This window comes from Electrophorus electricus, chromosome 5, assembly GCF_013358815.1.
Source record: "Electrophorus electricus isolate fEleEle1 chromosome 5, fEleEle1.pri, whole genome shotgun sequence".
Taxonomy (NCBI): domain Eukaryota; kingdom Metazoa; phylum Chordata; class Actinopteri; order Gymnotiformes; family Gymnotidae; genus Electrophorus; species Electrophorus electricus.
Window position 1 is genome coordinate 4913616 of NC_049539.1, and position 19119 is coordinate 4932734.

Here is a 19119-nt window from a genome sequence, read left to right on the forward strand (position 1 = left end):
TAAAGGATGACGCACTGTTTGTGTGTGTGGGTGTGGTGCCGGGGGTGGGGGTGAGGGTGGATAACTGCTGTTGTCAGCCATGGTTGGTGGGTTGTGGCTGACCATAAACCAACAGCAGAGAACACCTTTCACATCTATGTGGGAGAAGGGGGGTGGGTGGCTACATAGGAAAAAAAAAAGAAAAGAAAAAAAAAGGTTCTTCCATGACTGAGAGCCTGTAACTATTTGCATTTGTGTGCGCGCGCGTCTCAGTGTATAGAAGCAGATATGTTGCATCCTTCGTTAATGATTGTGCACTATCTATGAGCAGACAGTATGGTCAGAGCTGTTATAATGAAGAAAGCTGCTATTTCCTTTAGTGTACAATGATGTCCGACACCCTTCTCCACAGACTGCTCTCTGTACCATCAAAATAATGACCTTGTATTGCTCTATCTACAGAAATCAGTGGAAGCAAACCAGTTAAGATGCTGGAAAGCCAGAAAAGTACAGGAAGGAAAGAGTTTTGAGTAGGCACGCACACGTGTGTGGGGGGGTGTGTGTGAGTGAGCGATAAGAAGTAATCATAAGTCTCCATCATCTAGACCTGTCATGATCTGGGATAAGAGAATTAGTGCATCCTTCCTTTCTCATGGAAGGTAGTTGGATCAAGTGCTGGAATGCCACACTGTCATTTTCCTGACAAAAAAACAAAAACAAAAAACAAACAGACAGACAGATGCACATTTTAAAAAGTGAGTCTCTGAATGGTTGGCATCACGTTTGGCTGGTTTATAATGCTGGTTTCAGTGTTACGTAGATCCAAGTCGTAAGTAACTGAAATGCATCTTAAAATGGACTCTAGTCCATCTATCTTTCCGCTAACTCTGCCACTGTTGCGACTAAAGAGGCATATCTAAATGTGATTGGCTACACCTGTGATCGTGCACCACCCCGCCCTAAGCTACGTCCTCTGCATTCCGCGGTGCGCTACAGTTGATCTCGGACGGTTCTGCACGTGCGGCCAGGGCGCAGGCTTTAGCATGGAGGCCAAAATGAAAAATGCAGGGCTCGACGTCTATAGAAGCTAACTAAGTGCTGTTTCAAAACAAAAAAACAAAAACAACATAAAAAAGTTCATAGAGCAAGAATTAGAATAACATGAGGGTGTCCCTTTTTGTTTTCTGCACCCAGAGTACCAGGAGCGAGAGTACCAGGGCAGGGGAACATGGGTGAGCAGCCATCCGGACAGGCATGATGAGGCAGCATCGTGGTGGCAGTCAAATCTCCGGGCTGGTCATGTCTTTCCCTGCTCTCCATATTGCATACAAAACAAACATACATACATGACCATAAAAAGGTAGCATCACACACACACACACACACACACACACACACACACACACACAAAAAGGAGCACAGCCCTGCCTGGCCGGCTTTTTTTGTTTTTTTAAATGAGGAAAAATAAAAGTTGGGGACAGGATGCTCCATATTAATTGGGCATTGTTCGGTTCAGGCGCATGGATTTTGTAGTTCTGGTGAAGTTCTGTGTGTACTGGCTCCAGGATAGGGAGGTGACGAGGACCCTGCAGCACCCCACATGGGCCAGGCAGAACAAGTGGCGAGGGTCCCTCAGGCGAAATACATGGTCCTCAGGGTGTCGTGATGAATCTGCACAGCTTTCGCCAGAGCCTGAGGGTCTCGACCGTTACTCTGACCGGACACGTGGCTGCCCTCCCCGCTACAGACAGAAGAAACGAGGTAAAAATAAAATAAATAAATAAAAAAGATCACCATCTTGCCCTCTGTATTATTTCAGCACAGCACAATACATTGAATATACATGTCGGACACGTGCTCATATATTCTGGCCATGGAGGTGGCCTTCCTTTGCAGGCGACAATCGCATTATGTAACAACGCCTTATTACATGGTAATTACGCATTATGCAACACAAAGCCTTACTACATAGTATGTTTCTCCTACCCACCTCCTGACTTTGGCAGGGTGTCATACACTGCTTCCATTTCAGAAGGCATCTGCCTAGTAGTGTGCATTTACAAAGAAATCTATTCTAAGTCCTTCTGTGAACATGTGGAACTTGCTGCTGTTACTCATCCTGCAACACGTGTGGATCCACAGATGACGCCAATGAGGCATATGGAAACTATCAAAGCTACTGTTCTGGGGGATAGGAAAGCCCCTCTCAACCACTTTCCTCCAGCAAGCAAAAGAACCAGGGAGGCACTGAGGGGCGGGATTTATGGCCGACCTACTGGACTCCACCAATCAGATTCACACAACCCATCAGCACAGGATGGAACGAGGCCAGGAACAAACCCCAGCCTCCAGTCACTGCTCACCTGTCGTGCTCCTTGTCCACCAGGTGGTAGCGGGCACGGAAGGCCACCAGGCGGGCATAGTAGGCAGGTGCAGGGATGGAGACGGAGCGTGTGCAGCGCACGTAGGTGTGGCACAGCTGGTAGGTGAGGATCTGGAGCTCGTCGGCAGTGAAGCGATTGTCGTCCCACAGCACGTAGTAGTGCGAGGGGCGGCTGGTGCCCTGCAATGCCAAAAACAAAAACAAAACACAAACATTTTTAAGAGGAGGATTCCCGAGAACAGGTGGGAAGAGAGTGCTCAGCCAGGGCTGGGAATACAGGCGCTGCGTGGAGCTCATTTAGGAGGAAGCTGCTTAGCTGTACAAGGGAATCCTTCAGCAGTACTCACCTGAATCCCTGCATGACTGCACAGATAGAAGTCAAACTCAAAAGGGTGCGTGATGCTGGTGTCGACTGTGGTTCCTGCTGGAATGTTGCCACTTTTCCCAATCTGGTGAAACGGACGATGAAATCAAACCAAGCAACCAAGCGGAATAAATCTAAAACTGGTTTTAATCACAGTTCTGAATGACGACACAAACAAATGACGCGTGCACGCCTGTCGTTTTCAGACTCAGCCACCACGCTCGGATACGGCCAACTGCTGCACTCATCCCTCCAGACTGTCACTTCAGCGAGGGGTCAGAGCGCGCGCGCGCCGTTAGAGGACCCACCCGTTCCGACTTGTCGGCGCAAAAGAGGCGGGTGTGGTGGCGCTTCTGCACCACGATGTAGGTGATGCCGGGCTGGTAGTCCTTCTCCAGCTTTATGCAGGCATCCCTGATGGCCAGCAGTTCGTAGTGCAATATCTGCGCTCGGGGAAAGAGGAGGAAGGTCATGAGTCACAGCGCCATCACCAGCACCGTCATCGTCGCCATAGTGACCCTCGCTGAGCTCACTTGCTCGCTATTAATGAATGCCCTTCCAGGAAGGGGCAGTGTTCTTCATTGTTTTAGATCCACTAATGGCGTTGTAAAGAGAGACTTCATTAGGTTTTACAGATACATTTTTTCCATTTCATTCACTCTCACTGATAAACGGTGAACGAAAAAGATTAGGAAAATTAATGACATGAAAAGGTTGCGTTACTCCTCCTCAGGCCTTTTTAAGCCTGTTAGCATGTAGCCATATTAGCATGTTTGGGGGAAGTATTCCTGTAAACCCCACTGAACAGCCCAAGGAGAGCAAGTAGTGGTAAAATGATCAACTAATCCAAGAGGGCTAGGCAGGAACTCAAAGGCCAGGGTTGCACAATTTAGGGGGAAAAGTAATCAATCATGATTACTATTGCGATGAACAATATTTAGGACATTTAAAAATAATAATAAATAAATAATTTTTTTTTTTAAGTGATTCATCAGCATAGCCAAAAAAAAAAAAACACACATCTGCACGCTGCTACATAAAATAGATTTTGGGGTCAATATTGCAGCGGGTGGTTGTGGTTTCTGCAGAGAACTGCTCTGAGGCTGGCACCGACCTGCGGTAGCTGGCCTTCAGGTACACCGTCCCTGTAGAAGATGATCCTGGTGGGCTTGAAGCGTGTGGACTTGTAGAACTGGATGAGGAGCTCCCGCACCATGTATGACAGGTCTTCAATGATCTCCTGTCGGGGCCTCTGCACCCGAACCGTGGCACAGTACCGGCTGGGGTGGGCATCCATACTACCTACCACCTACAGGAGACACACACACACACACACACACACACACACACACACACACACACACACACACACACACACACACACACACACACACACACACACACACACACACAAAAAAGATCAATAAAGAGAAATTGAAAGAGGTATGTTCTGAACAAATTATCACTATTTGTTAGCTGGGATATTTTGATATATAATGTTAATGTTATGCAGTTTGTTTTAAATAAATCAAGCTGTTCAGCCTAATGCAACAGCCCATGTAACTACAGTTCAGTCACTTTTCAATGCATGGGTATAGCAGCACTGCCCTCTAATGGCTGAGGGGAAGCATGAGAAAAGAATAGGGGCCTCATTTATAAAACGGTGTATAACCACAAAAACAGATCCAAAATATGCATACAGAACCCTCCAGACATAAAGTGGGTGGGAAAATGGTGAGTATTTACGTAGGTTTTGACCTACACATAAATCCATACACAACAGGAACTGATGACACTCTGGGGTAAAGTAATGATTTACAGCGAAACAAGCAAGTCACAGGCCTCTCATAAACGTCCACATTACGGTGCCGAATAATTTAATTACTGTATACAAGATACTTGCTCAGCAAAGCATTCAAGCCTAAACACTGATGCTTTGTCTGAGGTGCTTATTGTTACACTTGTGTGGACCAGTTAATTAGCACGTTTCTAAGTATTCTTATTTAATTCTTCAGATTTGCAGCCTTCAATTTGCTAATCCCCTCTCAGAGTGAAACTAACTCATTATGGGTTAGTAATAGTTGTGGATAATTACAGGTTGCAAATAGCTGTAAAACAATTACACACATTCACAGATATATGAGAGAAAAAAAACAAAATGTACATAGATGCTGTGTTGTTCCACAATGGCTTATGGGAATTATTACCGTGACAACCGAATAAGGCACAAACGTTTTTTTAGAGACCATAAAGTTTTTCTTACCAGCAATGATGGCTGGTTAATGAAATTTCCAAGAGTCATTCTCATGGAACTACGTGGGGAGTTGGGCTCGGTTTTAGAGTGACCAACCTTGCAAAATCAGGATATACCTGTCCACTCACAGTTCTTAACAACCCCGATTGCTGGCAACCTGTTGCTTTCTGAGGGCATTCGCTGATAGTCCAGGGATATCCAGCCATCCCAAAGTGCCATCATGCCAGCTGTATTGGATGGCATTATTAAACTGACATGCGGGCACAGCCAATTGCCTTTGGCAGCGAAAGCACGGGCAAACTTCAAAGCATAATGTCCAATTTCCCCACATCTGATCGGAACAACGGACTGCACTCATATTTCTAGAGTGACAGCAGCTACCCCCTTAAGCGCTGGCTCCTTACCCAATTTCGTAATCCACACAGCACAAAAGACAGACACAACAATAGCACACATGCTCTGGGGCATTCTGTTGTGGCCTTCTAAAAGGCAGAGGTCTGGTTGGATATATATGGATCTTCTATACCCACCAGAAAACGTCTGCTGGAACGCAGGCTTTCCCCCACTGGTTGCATCAACTTTTAAATGCGAAATCAGAAACAGCGACTGGTGCAACTACACTCAAACTTGCTTTTACTGGCAATGACACTGCTGGTGCCAATTAAGCAACATATTTTCCCTCAGTCTCCTTCACAAGAACGACCACTTCACATTCTGCAAAATTCTTGCACACATTTTCACAAAGGTTATGATTTATAAAAGGGGGGGGGGGAAGAAAGAGATTTTATATATATATATATATATATATATATATATATATATATAGTATTCATAATCAGAATTTTTTTTAGGCATATGCCTTTTTTGGTGTGAACACACTTCCACTGAAATCGACTGAAAGTTTTATAAATGAGGCCATAGATGCCATCAGAACCTCACCTCACTCCAGAGTCAGCAGTGTTTCTCCACCCACCTCTGACTACCCCGCTACACCCCCCCGCCCACCCACGGAATCCACCCATCCTCCCGTCCTCTAGCTTCCCTGTGACTCAGCTCTTCGTCACTGTCGCCTGGCAACCTCCTCATGGCCCAGTGCTGGCAAGGGAGGTGATGTCATTTCCCGTTCGCGTGAGTCACTGGCAGGTCGTCCTTCCCGGCCACCCCTCTCTGCGCTAACCGCTCCCAGATCCTTCCTCCTCTGGGCTGGGAGCTGCCCCTGCACTCCCCTTTAAAGGGCAGCAGAGCAGGCGAACAGGGCGGTGCTTCTCACAACAGCCAGTAGCAGGGCTTTCATTATACCTTTTGCTTCAGCCCATGGGCCTGGTGTTCCCAAGCACATGCCACAGATCTCAGCCCTCTGAATCTTATAACCAGCAAAATAGCAGCTACTGACCCACAAATCACTCACACTCGGCTATTGTGACATAGCAGTCTTCGTTACTATAGCCACAACAGATCCCTGTTCAGATAAGATCATGCTGAAGGGAGAAGGAGTGATTAGTCACATGTGCTTGAACACAGAGTAGGACATTCCACTGCTACATATGCTAAACAGAAAGCTCGCTGTAAGCCAAAATGATTATCCAGTGCAGGGTTTGGAGAAGAAAAGGAAGCGAGTGAAAAGGTTGTTGGCAGGAAGTCATTTAGAGAGCATCTAAGAGCCAAATCTTCAGAAACTGAGGCGGCAAAAAAACAAAACGAGTTTCTCAAGCCTGAAACAAAAGAACTGGACAAGGACAGACAATGGTGGCCAAGCAGTCTAAAATTGATCAACAGACCATCTTAATGTCAAGCTTGACATGGCTGAATTTCTTCTCACAGACTTATGTAAACGTCGGGGTCGCAAGCAGTCGTGGCCTAGTCTCACAATTATGGCAGGGTTTGACAACCCTCAGACACAGTGTTGGTCTGTCACAGCTCCCAAAATACCTGAACAATTCAATACCTGGACCAGAATGGCTGGGGATCCCTGAGGAAACACTGGTGTAGTAGCTAAAGCAGTGCTGAATAGTATTAATAATAATAGAATAGTATTAAGTACTGATAGTAGTTGTTAATAATAATAATAATAATAATAAATATTATTATTATTATTATTATTATTATTATTATTATTGAAATACTCAAAGACTTCATTACTTAAACACACTCATCCTGTAGATTATGAAAAGCACCAGGAATAACTTTCTGTTATATGCTTCGAGTGTGTGTGAGAGAGACAGACAGAGATTTTATTTATATTTATATATATTATATATATATAAATAAATAAAAATAAAAGGCTTACTGCAGTAATAGAGGGCTTTTTTCCATCCCCTGCTGGTGGATGTGTGACATCCGCTCCAAGGAAGATGACAGGCTGCTGAAACACTGCAGACCTGCGACAGACACACACACAGACACACGGTGAAAAGGGGTTTACATTGTCACACATTTATGTAAAATATTGGGATCTCACATTATGGTCCACATTAGAGTCACATGCAGTCATGGTAGCACACCCTTCTACACACCCTCACAGAGGTGTGGGGGGCGTGTGGCCTCACCGCTGGTGTGGGACCAGGATGTTGTTGATGCCGCCGAGTTTGACGTTGATCTTGAGGCAGAGGTTGGAGAGAGTCTGTGGTGACGTTTTCACCACGTTCTTCACCTGTACACACTGAGTGGCCATTCCTAGGAGTGTGTCTCCTACACGCTTCACCTCCGCTGCACCGCGCACACCCACACCCCCCCCACACACCCACACACAGGAGAGGGCAAACCACAGAAAACTCACATTATTGATTCAGCCAGTCATTAATATTTCTGTATTCACATTCTAGGTTCATCATTTCCTCTTTAAATGAACAGCAGTGTAACTTTGTTAAGCTTCTTGTTAAGAGACAATAACGTCCTCTGTATAGACCTCAACACACTACTGACTCACTGGTAGACAGATGGCGACATACAAGTTTATATCCACTTTTTATATTAGACACTTTTAGACACAATATAGATCTGCATCTCGTTAACTCAGTCCAGACTTTTCCTACATTGCCCACTAGCACAGCACACAAGACCAGCTCGAGTCGCTGTCGCGTACCATAGACGGGCGTCTTCCCCGGCAGGATGACGATGATGAGCTGCAGGCCGGAGTAGGTGTTCTTCAGATGTCTGAACATGGGCTCCACGCTGTCTGCTCCCTGCGCGTACTTGCAGAAACACGGCTGACCCTGGATGGGCATCCCCGCGTCCTTGGAGATCTTCCGCAGCTGGTCCGTGAAGTTTCTACAGGTGAAACGCATACACAAGTGTCTGCCATTCTGGTTACACCGTGACTCGCAAAACTGAGAAAAACACTGGCGCTGGTTTCACCAAAACAGAATGCTCGGAGACCACAAAACGCAGAGTAATATAGCAACATTTTTACATCCTCAGAAATCAGTACAAGAGAAATCGCACACACACACACACACACATTTGAGCACTTCACTTTCACGTACACCAATTTACACTTGTGTGCAAACTCTCGTTCTGCTCACACTACCCATCACTGGCACATCCGAGTCACTCACTTGAGCACCTCCTCACGGCACTGCTTCTGTGGGGCGAAGCAGGCGATGGCCCACACCTTGATCTCGATGCCGTTGTAGAATTGCTTCCCCCGCATGTCCCACACGCCCTGGTTGGGCGTGGCTATGGCCCGGTTCTGCAGAGGGGCAGAGGATCAAAGCGCCTGCGCCGCCCAAGAAGCTCACAGACTGTCCACATGTAAAGGCTAGCACGGCTCCCCGCTGGTGTCTTACCCTGCCACCGTACTGCAGGATGGGGGCTGGGAGCACTCTGCCGGTCACTTCGGCCATGTCATCCCGCACCTTGATCCCGAACTCTTGGATGTAAGGGTCCAGATTGAAATTGGCGTTCTTCATCTGCACAAACACACACACACACACACACACACACACAGGGATTGAGGGGAAAGGCAGATTAAATACATCAGTTTCAAATTGAACGCGATTCCAAGACAAATGGGTCATGACATTTGTCCCAATATACCAATCTGTGGCACCAAATTATTACTAGACCGAGAAAATATCTCCAATCAAGCTGAATCAACGTTCATGTTTAGAATTTCGACAGAAGTTCTATTTTATATACCATGGTAGGTATATATGCTGCACAAAGGAAGAAAAATTCAAAGTGCATCTGGGAAGGTGTACGTTGCTGAACGCCAGGAGACAGCGCTCACCAGTCTGCTGATCTCCTCCTGTCTGTCTGGGGCTGAGCGCGCCGTGGCTTTGATCATGGTGGACGTCTGATTATCCGTCAGTTTCTTGATGCACCTCTGCCCCGCTACTATATTACACACCTGTCAAGTGGACAAGCAAAAAGCGTTGAAGGCATGTGTCACTCGAATGCTTACGCCTCCAACTAGGAACGAAAAGCAGTGGTGACCACCTAGCAACATGTCAAGTAAACAGCTCTGCGTTACCAAATGCTGCCTTGCCTGACTCTCTTATTACCCACATTTTTGACCGCGTCCTCTCACCTCCAGGGGCAGGTAGGTGTGTTTCTGCTCCTGCCCCACCTGCAGGCAGGGCAGGTGAGGGTACTTGAGCTGCAGGCTGTACTTCTGTTTGAAGTACTGCGCTACCGTGCACTCCACCGTCTGCCCGCTCTCCAGCTGTAAGGGGAACCTGAGCACACATGCACCAGAGCAGCGTCAAGACCACTTGAAAAACTGTTGTGCACATTTGCTGTGCTGAGATCAGTCAGTTTGTTAATGTGTGCACAAAAACCCAAATTACTGCACTTTTAACTGTGTGTTATTAGCTCTGGGTACTATACACAGTAACGGGTTTACAGAAGAAACACTCAGCATCCAGACACTCACGTTTGGTGACTGGCTGGGCGACGCGTGACGTTGCACACCCGATACTTCCGCTTCATCTGACCACAGTGCGTCACCTCTACCTTTAGCCCTGACACACACAGACACATACACAGGGTTCATCATATAGTATACTTGTGTTGAGGGCAAGATTCCTGTTTGATGGAGCCCTGCAGGATTTAGCGAGGCCAGTCCAAACAGCCAGCAGTGTGGGAGTGTTGATTCAGGTGGGGCAGGACGTTCGCTGTACGCAACGTCACAGGGGGCCGCAAATCCAAGCAGCTCAGGCAACCCCGTAAAACGTGAAACACACGGCTATTTCGCAACTCTCAGGCTCTCACCCGGGAGATGCAAAGCCACACACACATGGACTGATGAGAGCCATGTCATGCAGGAGTCTTTAAGGGACCAGTGAACTGAAAGTACAGCAGGGCAGGAGACAGTGATTAGCGTGGCAAGCCGCACCTTTGATCTCCTTGGTGAAGCGAACCCTTTGAGAATCCGTTAAGGTTTTGGGTTGTTCGTCAATGTTGCGGATGTCCAGGACCTCACACATGAACTCGATGACGGGCTGGGCTTTGTAGAAGGCCGTCGCCGACACTGGAGGGAGAGACAGCGACTATTAAATTTTTATTTTTATTTATTTATTTATTTTTTAACATCTGCATACAGACGTAGCCATGGAGGAGCTCTTTTCGACTTAAAAAGGATCCTCACTGAATTACAAAGCACGGAACACACAACCCAGGTTCACCAGACAATGAGCGACCCTCACCATCTATGTTGAGCATCATCTTCCACATGGCGGGCCGAACAGACTGGTGGAAGCCGAACCACACCTCCCTCCCTCCTCCCAGAGGATGGTAGTACCCTTCAGGTGGCGAGAAGAAGGACCGACCCACTGGGGTGTACCTGGGCGGGGGGGGTTGAACATAGACAGAGGTAAGGAGCTAAAGGTTGGAAATTTTGAATGTTCAAACAAACAAATAAGCTATTAAATTAAAGATATTTATTTCAGGATTTGATCAGGATTTTCTTTTTTGCCATGAATAGTACTCTGTAGTCTTAAGAGTGCCCACTACTGGAAAACAGAAGGAAGTCCAACATCACCCACTAAAAGGCACAGGTTTCTGCTGGATCTACAGAAGCAGTACATGCATAATTTTACTGTGTTGTACCTCATGGAAGCCAGGTGTCTCATGGCCACGTCCAGAGCCTGGACAGAATCCAGCGGGACCTGGAGACGGCCGCTCACCAGCGTTTCCTGAAGCAGCCGCCACGACACCTTGGCCAGCCAGCGAATGGACACCTTAAAGATGCGGTCCTTACCCTCCCCTGGGATGGTCACCTCAAAGTCCACCTGCGACACAAGATGCAGTGGGTGTTGGCGTGTCGGAGATGTTTTGCCACTCTAAGACGACAGTGACCAAACTGAGTGCAGTGGTGAAATAATTTTAGTTTTAATATTTCCAGGATATTTTAACGATATTGAAACAATCCCAAAAACCATGACCAATTGGTCACTGATATGACGACTGGTCGTTTTCCATCATTCCATCCCCACCTACGGAAGAAAAGGCTCGGCCAACCCTTGCGGTGCGGCAGGCTGTTTGACTGACCTTCTCGCTCCCTATAGGGAGGGCAAGGACCGTGTAGATGTTCTTCTTGCCATCGTACACCGGCTTGCGGTCGCCAAAGAGCTGCGGTTTGAAATGCTGCACCATGTATTCCACCACCTCCCTGTTGAAGAGGAGGTCACATGGAGGTCACGGAGATGTCACACGGTCGTCGTCCTGGGCCAAGTATTTTTTTTTTAGAAAGTGTACAATAGCCAAGCACTGCCAAAGGAGAGAATGGACATAACCTCTCCCAAAAACACTCTTTTTGGAAGTGTCGGAATGCAACAGGCAGCATGTGATGATTTGGGACGGCTTCAGACATTAGAGTATGACTGGAAGCGCCCATAGCAGAAATGGGTCCCTGCACCATAGTGTGATGGTAACTGAAAGCGAGTGAGCAAATAAAGTTTACACAAAGCATCCGAAATGACTTTGGATCACATTCTCAAAGCATCTAGATCCAGGAAGAGCTTTATCTCCTGACTGAGGGACTTTAGACCAGAGATCAGGAGCCTTTTGTCTGAGTGACTCTTAGAAGTAAGAAATTAAAAGCCAGATGAAACACTGACCCTTATAAATCTGGGGGGAGAAAATAAACTCAGGGTAATACTCAAAATCTGTGTGTGCACGTCCAAAATATCACAGAAGGCATTTCTCAGATGGACCCATGATGTCATCATGCTGACACAGAGCTGATGAAATGACTGAGGTGTGTGGGAGCAAGGACACACTAAACTAAAGTCCTGCAGCCACTTCTCACCACTTCTCAAAACCCGTGGCTGACGGGACTTAAAAAAAACCAGACTCTCTGGGGTGTGACAAAGCAGCTGTTTTTAAACTTCTAAAGATGGGGGGGGGGGGGGGGGTTTCTGAGGGAGGCACTACCTGTTGACTCGACGAGGACACTTGTCGGGCTTGATGTCGACCTCGTAGTGGTAGACGTCCATCTTGGGGATCTCCACCTCAAAGTAGTTGGCCAGTAGCTTGATGGGCTTCCCCACGGTGCCCATGCCAGGCCTCCGGGGGGCCTGGAACACCTGCTGCAGAGGTGGGGGGTATGGCCCCATGGGCACTGGGGGGGGGGAGGAGAGAGAGAGAGAGAGAGAGAGAGAGAGAGAGAGAGAAAGAGAGACACAGACAGACAGAGTCAGTATTTGATGAGATCACACAATGATCCGAGCATTACCACACAGAGGAAACTGGAGCGAGTGAGTCGGTGTGCGTAAGAGTTTATCAATAAGAATGAGCTCATACAAATTGGATTCTAGCGTTACAGCGCAGGGAATTGAGGAGAGGGGAAGCAGAGAGGGTGAGGGGGAAGAGGGGATCAGGGGAGCAGTGGGTAGATGGGTTTAACCGCGGTAACAGGAGAGCATGTGGACGGCAGGACAAAAGAAGAGGAGTAACAAAAGGGCACAAAGAAGGAGGAGAGAGAGGGAGAGAGAACCGTAGTGCAAGGCACAGATCTACTTGAACAGGCCACATTACAACCACGGCAACCAAAGAAAAGGGAAAGATGCAAGCAAGAAGTCACGAGCTTTGCTGACAAGCTGAGAAAGGACAGCAGTAATGTCAGCATTTAGAAACATGAAGGCTTCTCCCAGAAACAAACTTTTATCCAATACATCTGTGTTTACTGCAATGACATATCGCTGCAACGCTGTGCAAATGATAAGATTTACAACGCTGAAGAGGACTTGGCTTGAAACGGCCTTTTGCACACCACAGCCCTTCTGTGGATCCGCTGAAAATCGGTGCGGTTTAGTGTGCTGTGGGGGCTGCGAAATGGAATACTAGTGGTGGTGACTCCTGCTTTACTGAGCCAGAGTACTTTAACCTCTCTTTCCCTGGAGAACATTTCTCCCCCCACCATAACAAAGCCCCCAGCTGCTCTCCTGCTCCTGAGGGAGAAAGAGGGGAGTCAGGGAGAGAGAAAAGGAGTCACACACAGAGAGAGAGAGAGAGAGAGAGAGAGAGAGAGAGAGAGAGAGAGAGAGAGAGAGAGAGAGAGAGAGAGAGAGAGAGCCCCACATCACCACCACAGCACACACAAACACAGGGGCCCCCCAAAACATTCCCAGCCTCACCATAGCAACACCATAGTAACACGCATTGTCATGGAGATGAAGCAACCTGGGGGTGCATTGTGGGGGGGCTTGGAACGTTTGTCTAGGCAATGTTTTGGGCACCTGTGCCTTATTCAGGCCCTCGTATTCACTATAGCTAACAGCATCCTATCAGGGCAAGATCAATCTCTCCCCGTACACCCAATATAAGGTACTGCTGAACTAGTCAGCATACTAGAAGGTGTGCTTTAAAACTGCACAGAAGGATAGCTAAAACTCTGGGCCCAGTCAGTTTCGTGACTGTGTGTGTGTGTAAGACTTGGAAAAAGCCATCTAATGACCATCACATCAGTTCAGATTACCACTCACACGCACAGCAGCCAGGATGGGCTTAGACAGATGGTTGGAAAGGGAGCCAGAGGCAGAAGAGTGGCGACAGGGGCAATAGGGTAGATGGTGAAGGCCAGCACCTGAACCACCACACTGGAACTGCCCCGACTGGCCAAGATGGGATGGGCTCAGGCGTCCTGCAGCTGGAGTGCCCAGTGTACACACCCACCCCCACACACCCACCCACCCACCCCCACACACCCACACACCTCTCGGCTGGCCTACCGCAGCACCCAACCCCTCACCTCAGTCATAGAGAGCAGCCTTCGCTAATGAAGCATATGGCTAGTAGGTAACAAGAAGGCTTTAAAGAGGATGAAAGAAAAGACAAAACCCTGCTGGGATCCATGTAGAGCGTCAAAGTTACCAAACTGGTTTCAGGTACTCTAAAAATATCATAGGACACTAACACTAACAAAAAATTATGAATCTATCAAAAAAAAAAAAGACAGCAATATCTAACTCAGCACCACACGTGGTCTTATTATCACATTGAAATACTCAGTGTTGAGAACTAGGGAAATTGGAACACGGAGATTTCTACATTAATTTAATCATATGTAATACTGCGAAACAGAATAAAATGGCATTATATTTAGCTGTAAACCCAGACCAATCCACATAGCTCACTTAATGACACGCCATTAATAAAAAGGGATTAAAGAAATTGGGCGTAAAGTGTTCTTGGGTCGAGACTAAGGTAAAAAGAATTCTTAAAGTTGCAAAAATTGTCAACATCATATAAGACATCTTGGAATTTGGTCTCAGACGTAGGGACGGAGTCCAAAGAAAATGTCAGCACATACTGACAACACGCTGTGTCACCAATGTCTTAAAATTGGCAAGACACAAAGCTCACTTAGCATGCAATCTAACCTCCATAGTTATGTGAAATAGTAGCATTCAATAAGATAAGGGAAAATGATTTTCTAGTTTAATGTTTATTTCAACAAGAAATTGGTTTTGCTAACCAAAAAGCGTTTAGAGGCACTACCTTATTGCCATAGTTGTATTTAGTTACTTTATAATCAAAATACTCAGAAATGCATCTGCATTGGGAGTTGATGGGAGTTGCCAGGGGGTGGAGGCCTTAGACCACCTGCATCTGGGGAGGGTGGGGGCGTCAGACCACCTGCATCTGGGGAAGGCGGGCTTTGCCATCAAGGATTCCCACGACCCTGCCCCTCCACCCCTGACCCCAACATTGTCACTTCTTCCATCTCCATTCCTCGCCAGCCAGCCAAATACCCAGCTTACATGAGTATCATGCATTAACAAATCAACAAGGCGGCGCGTTTCTAGGAAAACCTGCAAACCACGAGTCTGGTTAACCTGACTGCTGAGCCCAGGCAGAATGTGCAGCAGATCCTCACGGCTGCATGAAAGCTCTCACTTCGCAGCACGGTGCGGTGGCCACTCACTCCGCTGAAAGAAGCAGCGCCTACCAGACCTGCCAGACCTACCAGCGCCAGACGGTCCCGGCTCCATCCCATCCACTTCGCCGCAAGGGTTCACACCAGCCGGAGCCTTTATCGCCACGGGCGCCGGCCCTGCAGGCTGGGAAGCGTCTCAGCCTTCCAGCCTCCTCGGTCTCGGCGTGCGAGCGTCCGTGTCCTCGCTAAAGCCCCCCGGCCCCTGCCCCCCTGACGGAGCCCCCAGACCCGCAGAGTCGCGGAGACAAAAGCGCCCTCGCTGCTCCCAGCCAAGGCGGCTCTCTCCAAAGGCTGCGGACCTCCGGCGTCGGCCCCTCCGCTCCCAGCGTCCCTTAACCTTCCTCTCTCGGTATGATTTCCCTCGAAACGCGTGGCTCCCGCTTTTCTCTCTCGGTATGTTATCGTCCTGCCCCCCGCTCAAGCAGGATTCTCCAGCGGAACAAAAACGGACACCCAGTCGCCCCAAAGCCTCAGAGCCCTCCTTCTTCGCCTCCTCCTACTGCTGCTCAAATAGTTTTTGAGTCATTCAGCTATTTAGTTGCTGCCCTCTAGTGGGCGGTAGTCATATTTCACATTTCGGGTTAATAAAGTGGCAGATGAAGCATTGGAAACTGCATACTGAGCTGATAATGTATAGCATGATAAAATAATTATGAATAAAAAGACGAATTAATTATTTTCTTTGTAAATGCTTCACAAATGCCTTTCTTTAGCCACAACACAGACAACTAAAAGGAAACATTAAATGAACAAATTTCATACCGATGTCTGGAAACATGTACTACTACTAATACTTCTATTAATACTACTAATACTAATTCTAATACTACTACTACTACTACTACTACTACTACTAATAATAATAATAAGTGCTTTAAGATTTTTAGCAACTTTTTAGCATGTTTCCTAATTGAATAATTTAAAAGTCAACGTTCGGGTGAAACGTTAAATGACTATATAAACATTATTTGTTGATTTTAATTGTAAATGCTTTTAATTTATTTTTTATTAATAAAAATTGATAATTTTTACTATAAATCAAAATAAAGTCCTGGTTGCTGTGGTAAAGGACCATATTATCTGAGGAAGTTAAGGTGATGGCCTAGCTATGGTTATGTGGTCCCCACATGCATATTACCTGGGCAGGGGCTTGGAGTGGAGTTTGTTATAGATAGTTGCTATATACACACACACACACACACACACACACACACACACACACACACACACACATACACATATACATACACATACAGTACTGTGCAAAAGTTTTAGGCACATGTGAAAATTGCTGTAAACAAAGAATAATTTCAAACATACAATTAATAATTCTGTATTTTTTTTACACATTTACAAAATGCAAAGTAAGCAAACAAAAGAAAAATCAAAATCAAATCAATATTTGGTATTATTACCCTTTGCCTTTAAACCAGCATCAATGTTTACTTGCACTTGCACAAAGTCGGGGATTTTGTAGAATTATAGTCAGGTGTATGATCAACCAATTATACCAAACAGGTGCTAATGATCATCAATTTCACATGTAGGTTGAAACACAGTGATTAACTGAAACATAAACAGCTGTGTAGGAGGCTTAAAACTGGGTGAGGAACAGCCAACCTTTGCTACCAAGGTGAGGTTGTGAAGACAGTTTTGTGGCACAGGGCACAGGGCACAGGGCACAGGGCACAGGGCACAGGCTATGGTAAGTCTGCACACAGCGAGAAAACACAAGGTAGTTATACTGCAACAGCAAGGGCACTCCTAGATAAAGAACTACAGGCATATACTTATCCATCATGCAATACCATCAGGTGCATCATTGGCCCCAAATTTATTCTGCAGCAGGACAATGACCCCAAACATACAGCCAATGTCATTAAAAACCATCTTCAGCATAAAGAAGAACAAGAAGTTCTTGAAGTGGTCTGGCCCCCACGGAGCCCTGATCTCAACATCATTGAGTCTGTCTGAGATTACATGAAGAGACAGAAGGATCTGAGGAAACGTACATCCACAGAAGATCTGTGGTTGGTTCTCCAAGATGTTTGGAACAACCTACCAGCTGATTTCCTTCAAAAACCGCGTGCAAGTGCACCTAGAAGAACTGATGCTGTTTTGAAGGCAAAGGGTGGTCACACCAAATGTGGATTTGATTTCTCTTCTGTTTGTTCACTGCATTCTATTAACACTTCCATTTTTGAAAGGATTCTTAGTTTACAGCATTTTTTTTCACACCTGTGTGAAGGACTACCTGAAAAGTAAGTGTAGTCAAAATAGTTAGACAAAAAAGTTGAAAGGAAATGTTCACTTGTCCCTTTATTGGCAAAGGGATACAGTGTGCATCAGATTGCTGCTTGACCTTGTTCTTATGAAATACAGTGTTTGAAATTTTCAAGATGTAAGCAAACACATGGGACAACAGCTACAGAATGGCAGAGGCTGAAACTGACTCCACTGACCGTGATGATCGCCACCTCATTCAGATGTCACTTAACAACCGTAAGAGGACAAGTGACCTACAAAAAGAATGGCATGCGGCTGCTGGGGTGAATTGCACAGTGAGGACGGTTTGAAACAGACTTATGGAGGCAGGGCTGAAGTCGTGAAAAGCTAGAAAAAAAGCCCTTCATCAGTGAGAAGCATAGAAGAGCCAGACTGAAGTTTATAAAAGATAATAAGGATTAGACCGTAGAGGACTGGAGTAAGGTCATCTTCTGTGATGAGTGCAATTTGCAGCTTTCTCCAAAACCTGGTCGTGTAATGGTTAGACCTGGAGAGGCCTACAAGCCAGAATGTCTCGCACCCACTGTGAAATTTGGTGCAGGATCAGGGGATGTTTCAGCAAAGCTGGAATCGGCTAGATTTGTCTTTTTGGACACATGAATCAAGCTGCGTACAAAACTGTGCTGGAAAAAAAAAAACTTGCTTCCTTCTTCTCTGACAATGTTCCCCAATTCTGATTTTTTTTTTTTTTTTTTTTTTTTTTTTTTTAAATAAAAACAGGACAATGCTCCATGTCACACAGCCAGGTCAATTAAGTGTCAAGTGTGGATGAGGGACCACCAGATCAAGACCCTATCATGGCCAGCCTAATCTCCAGACGTGAAACCCATTGAAAACCTCTGGAATGTGATCAAGAGGAACATGGTCAAGCCATCAAACAAGGCTAAGATACTGGAATTCCTGTGCCAGGAGTGGCATAAAGTTACGCACCAGCAATGTGAAAGACTGGTGGAAAGCATGCCAAGACGTGTGAAACCTGGGATTAAAAATCAGGGTTATTCCACCAAATATTGATTTCTTGACTCATCATAAGTTGAAATATTAGTACTGTGTTTATAAATGAATGAGCTTGTTTTCTTTTGTATTATTTGTGGTCATTTTCATTAAAAACAAACAAAAAAACCCCCCTCTAAACTACACTATTTTTATTTGGAAGAAATGTTGCCAGTAGTTTATATAATAAAACAAAACTGCTCAGACTGGTCAAACACATACCCATCAATTGTAAAACTAGAGAAACTGATCACTTTGTAGTGGTTTCTTATTTATTTCCGGTGGTGTGTATTTATCAAATGAACTGGCGGAGCACATGCTCACAGTGTGTTTTATTCAGAAAATGATAGCTAGCTAACAATATGCATATATGCCAATACTAGTGTGTGTGGTTTTTTTTTAAATTAATTTCTTTTCATCTTCTAAAAGATACAACACATTTGAAAGTAGTCACGTTTATTTTTGACGTCACATCCGTAGAA

General features: G+C 46.1%; 1 protein-coding gene across 1 annotated transcript; it reads right to left on the reverse strand.

Annotated features, from left to right (window-relative positions):
• Positions 1-1376: 1376 nt before the first annotated feature.
• ago1 (argonaute RISC component 1) lies at positions 1377-15535 on the reverse strand. The gene is made up of 19 exons (XM_035526446.1): positions 15389-15535; positions 12355-12541; positions 11470-11590; positions 11029-11210; positions 10626-10762; positions 10316-10450; positions 9854-9941; positions 9509-9656; positions 9209-9328; positions 8766-8888; positions 8535-8668; positions 8063-8247; positions 7527-7686; positions 7268-7358; positions 3841-4035; positions 3035-3169; positions 2710-2811; positions 2343-2542; positions 1377-1720 (listed from the first exon to the last, which is right to left on the reverse strand). The coding sequence occupies exons 1-19, from the start codon at positions 15411-15413 to the stop codon at positions 1612-1614; spliced, it is 2577 nt and encodes an 858-aa protein (XP_035382339.1). The 5' UTR covers positions 15414-15535; the 3' UTR covers positions 1377-1611.
• Between the last annotated feature and the right edge of the window lie 3584 nt (positions 15536-19119).

What these genes read in the sequence shown, in the direction of transcription:
- ago1 (XM_035526446.1), bottom strand. Translation starts at nt 15,413, where the DNA reads ATGGAGCCGGGACCGTCTGGCGCTG. An exon ending in TCCCTATAGGGAGCGAGAAG is followed by an intron (nt 11,211 to 11,469) that starts GTCAGTCAAACA and finishes CTTGTGTCGCAG; the next exon opens with GTGGACTTTGAGGTGACCAT. An exon ending in CTGAAGGCCAGCTACCGCAG is followed by an intron (nt 3,170 to 3,840) that starts GTCGGTGCCAGC and finishes CCCCGAGCGCAG; the next exon opens with ATATTGCACTACGAACTGCT.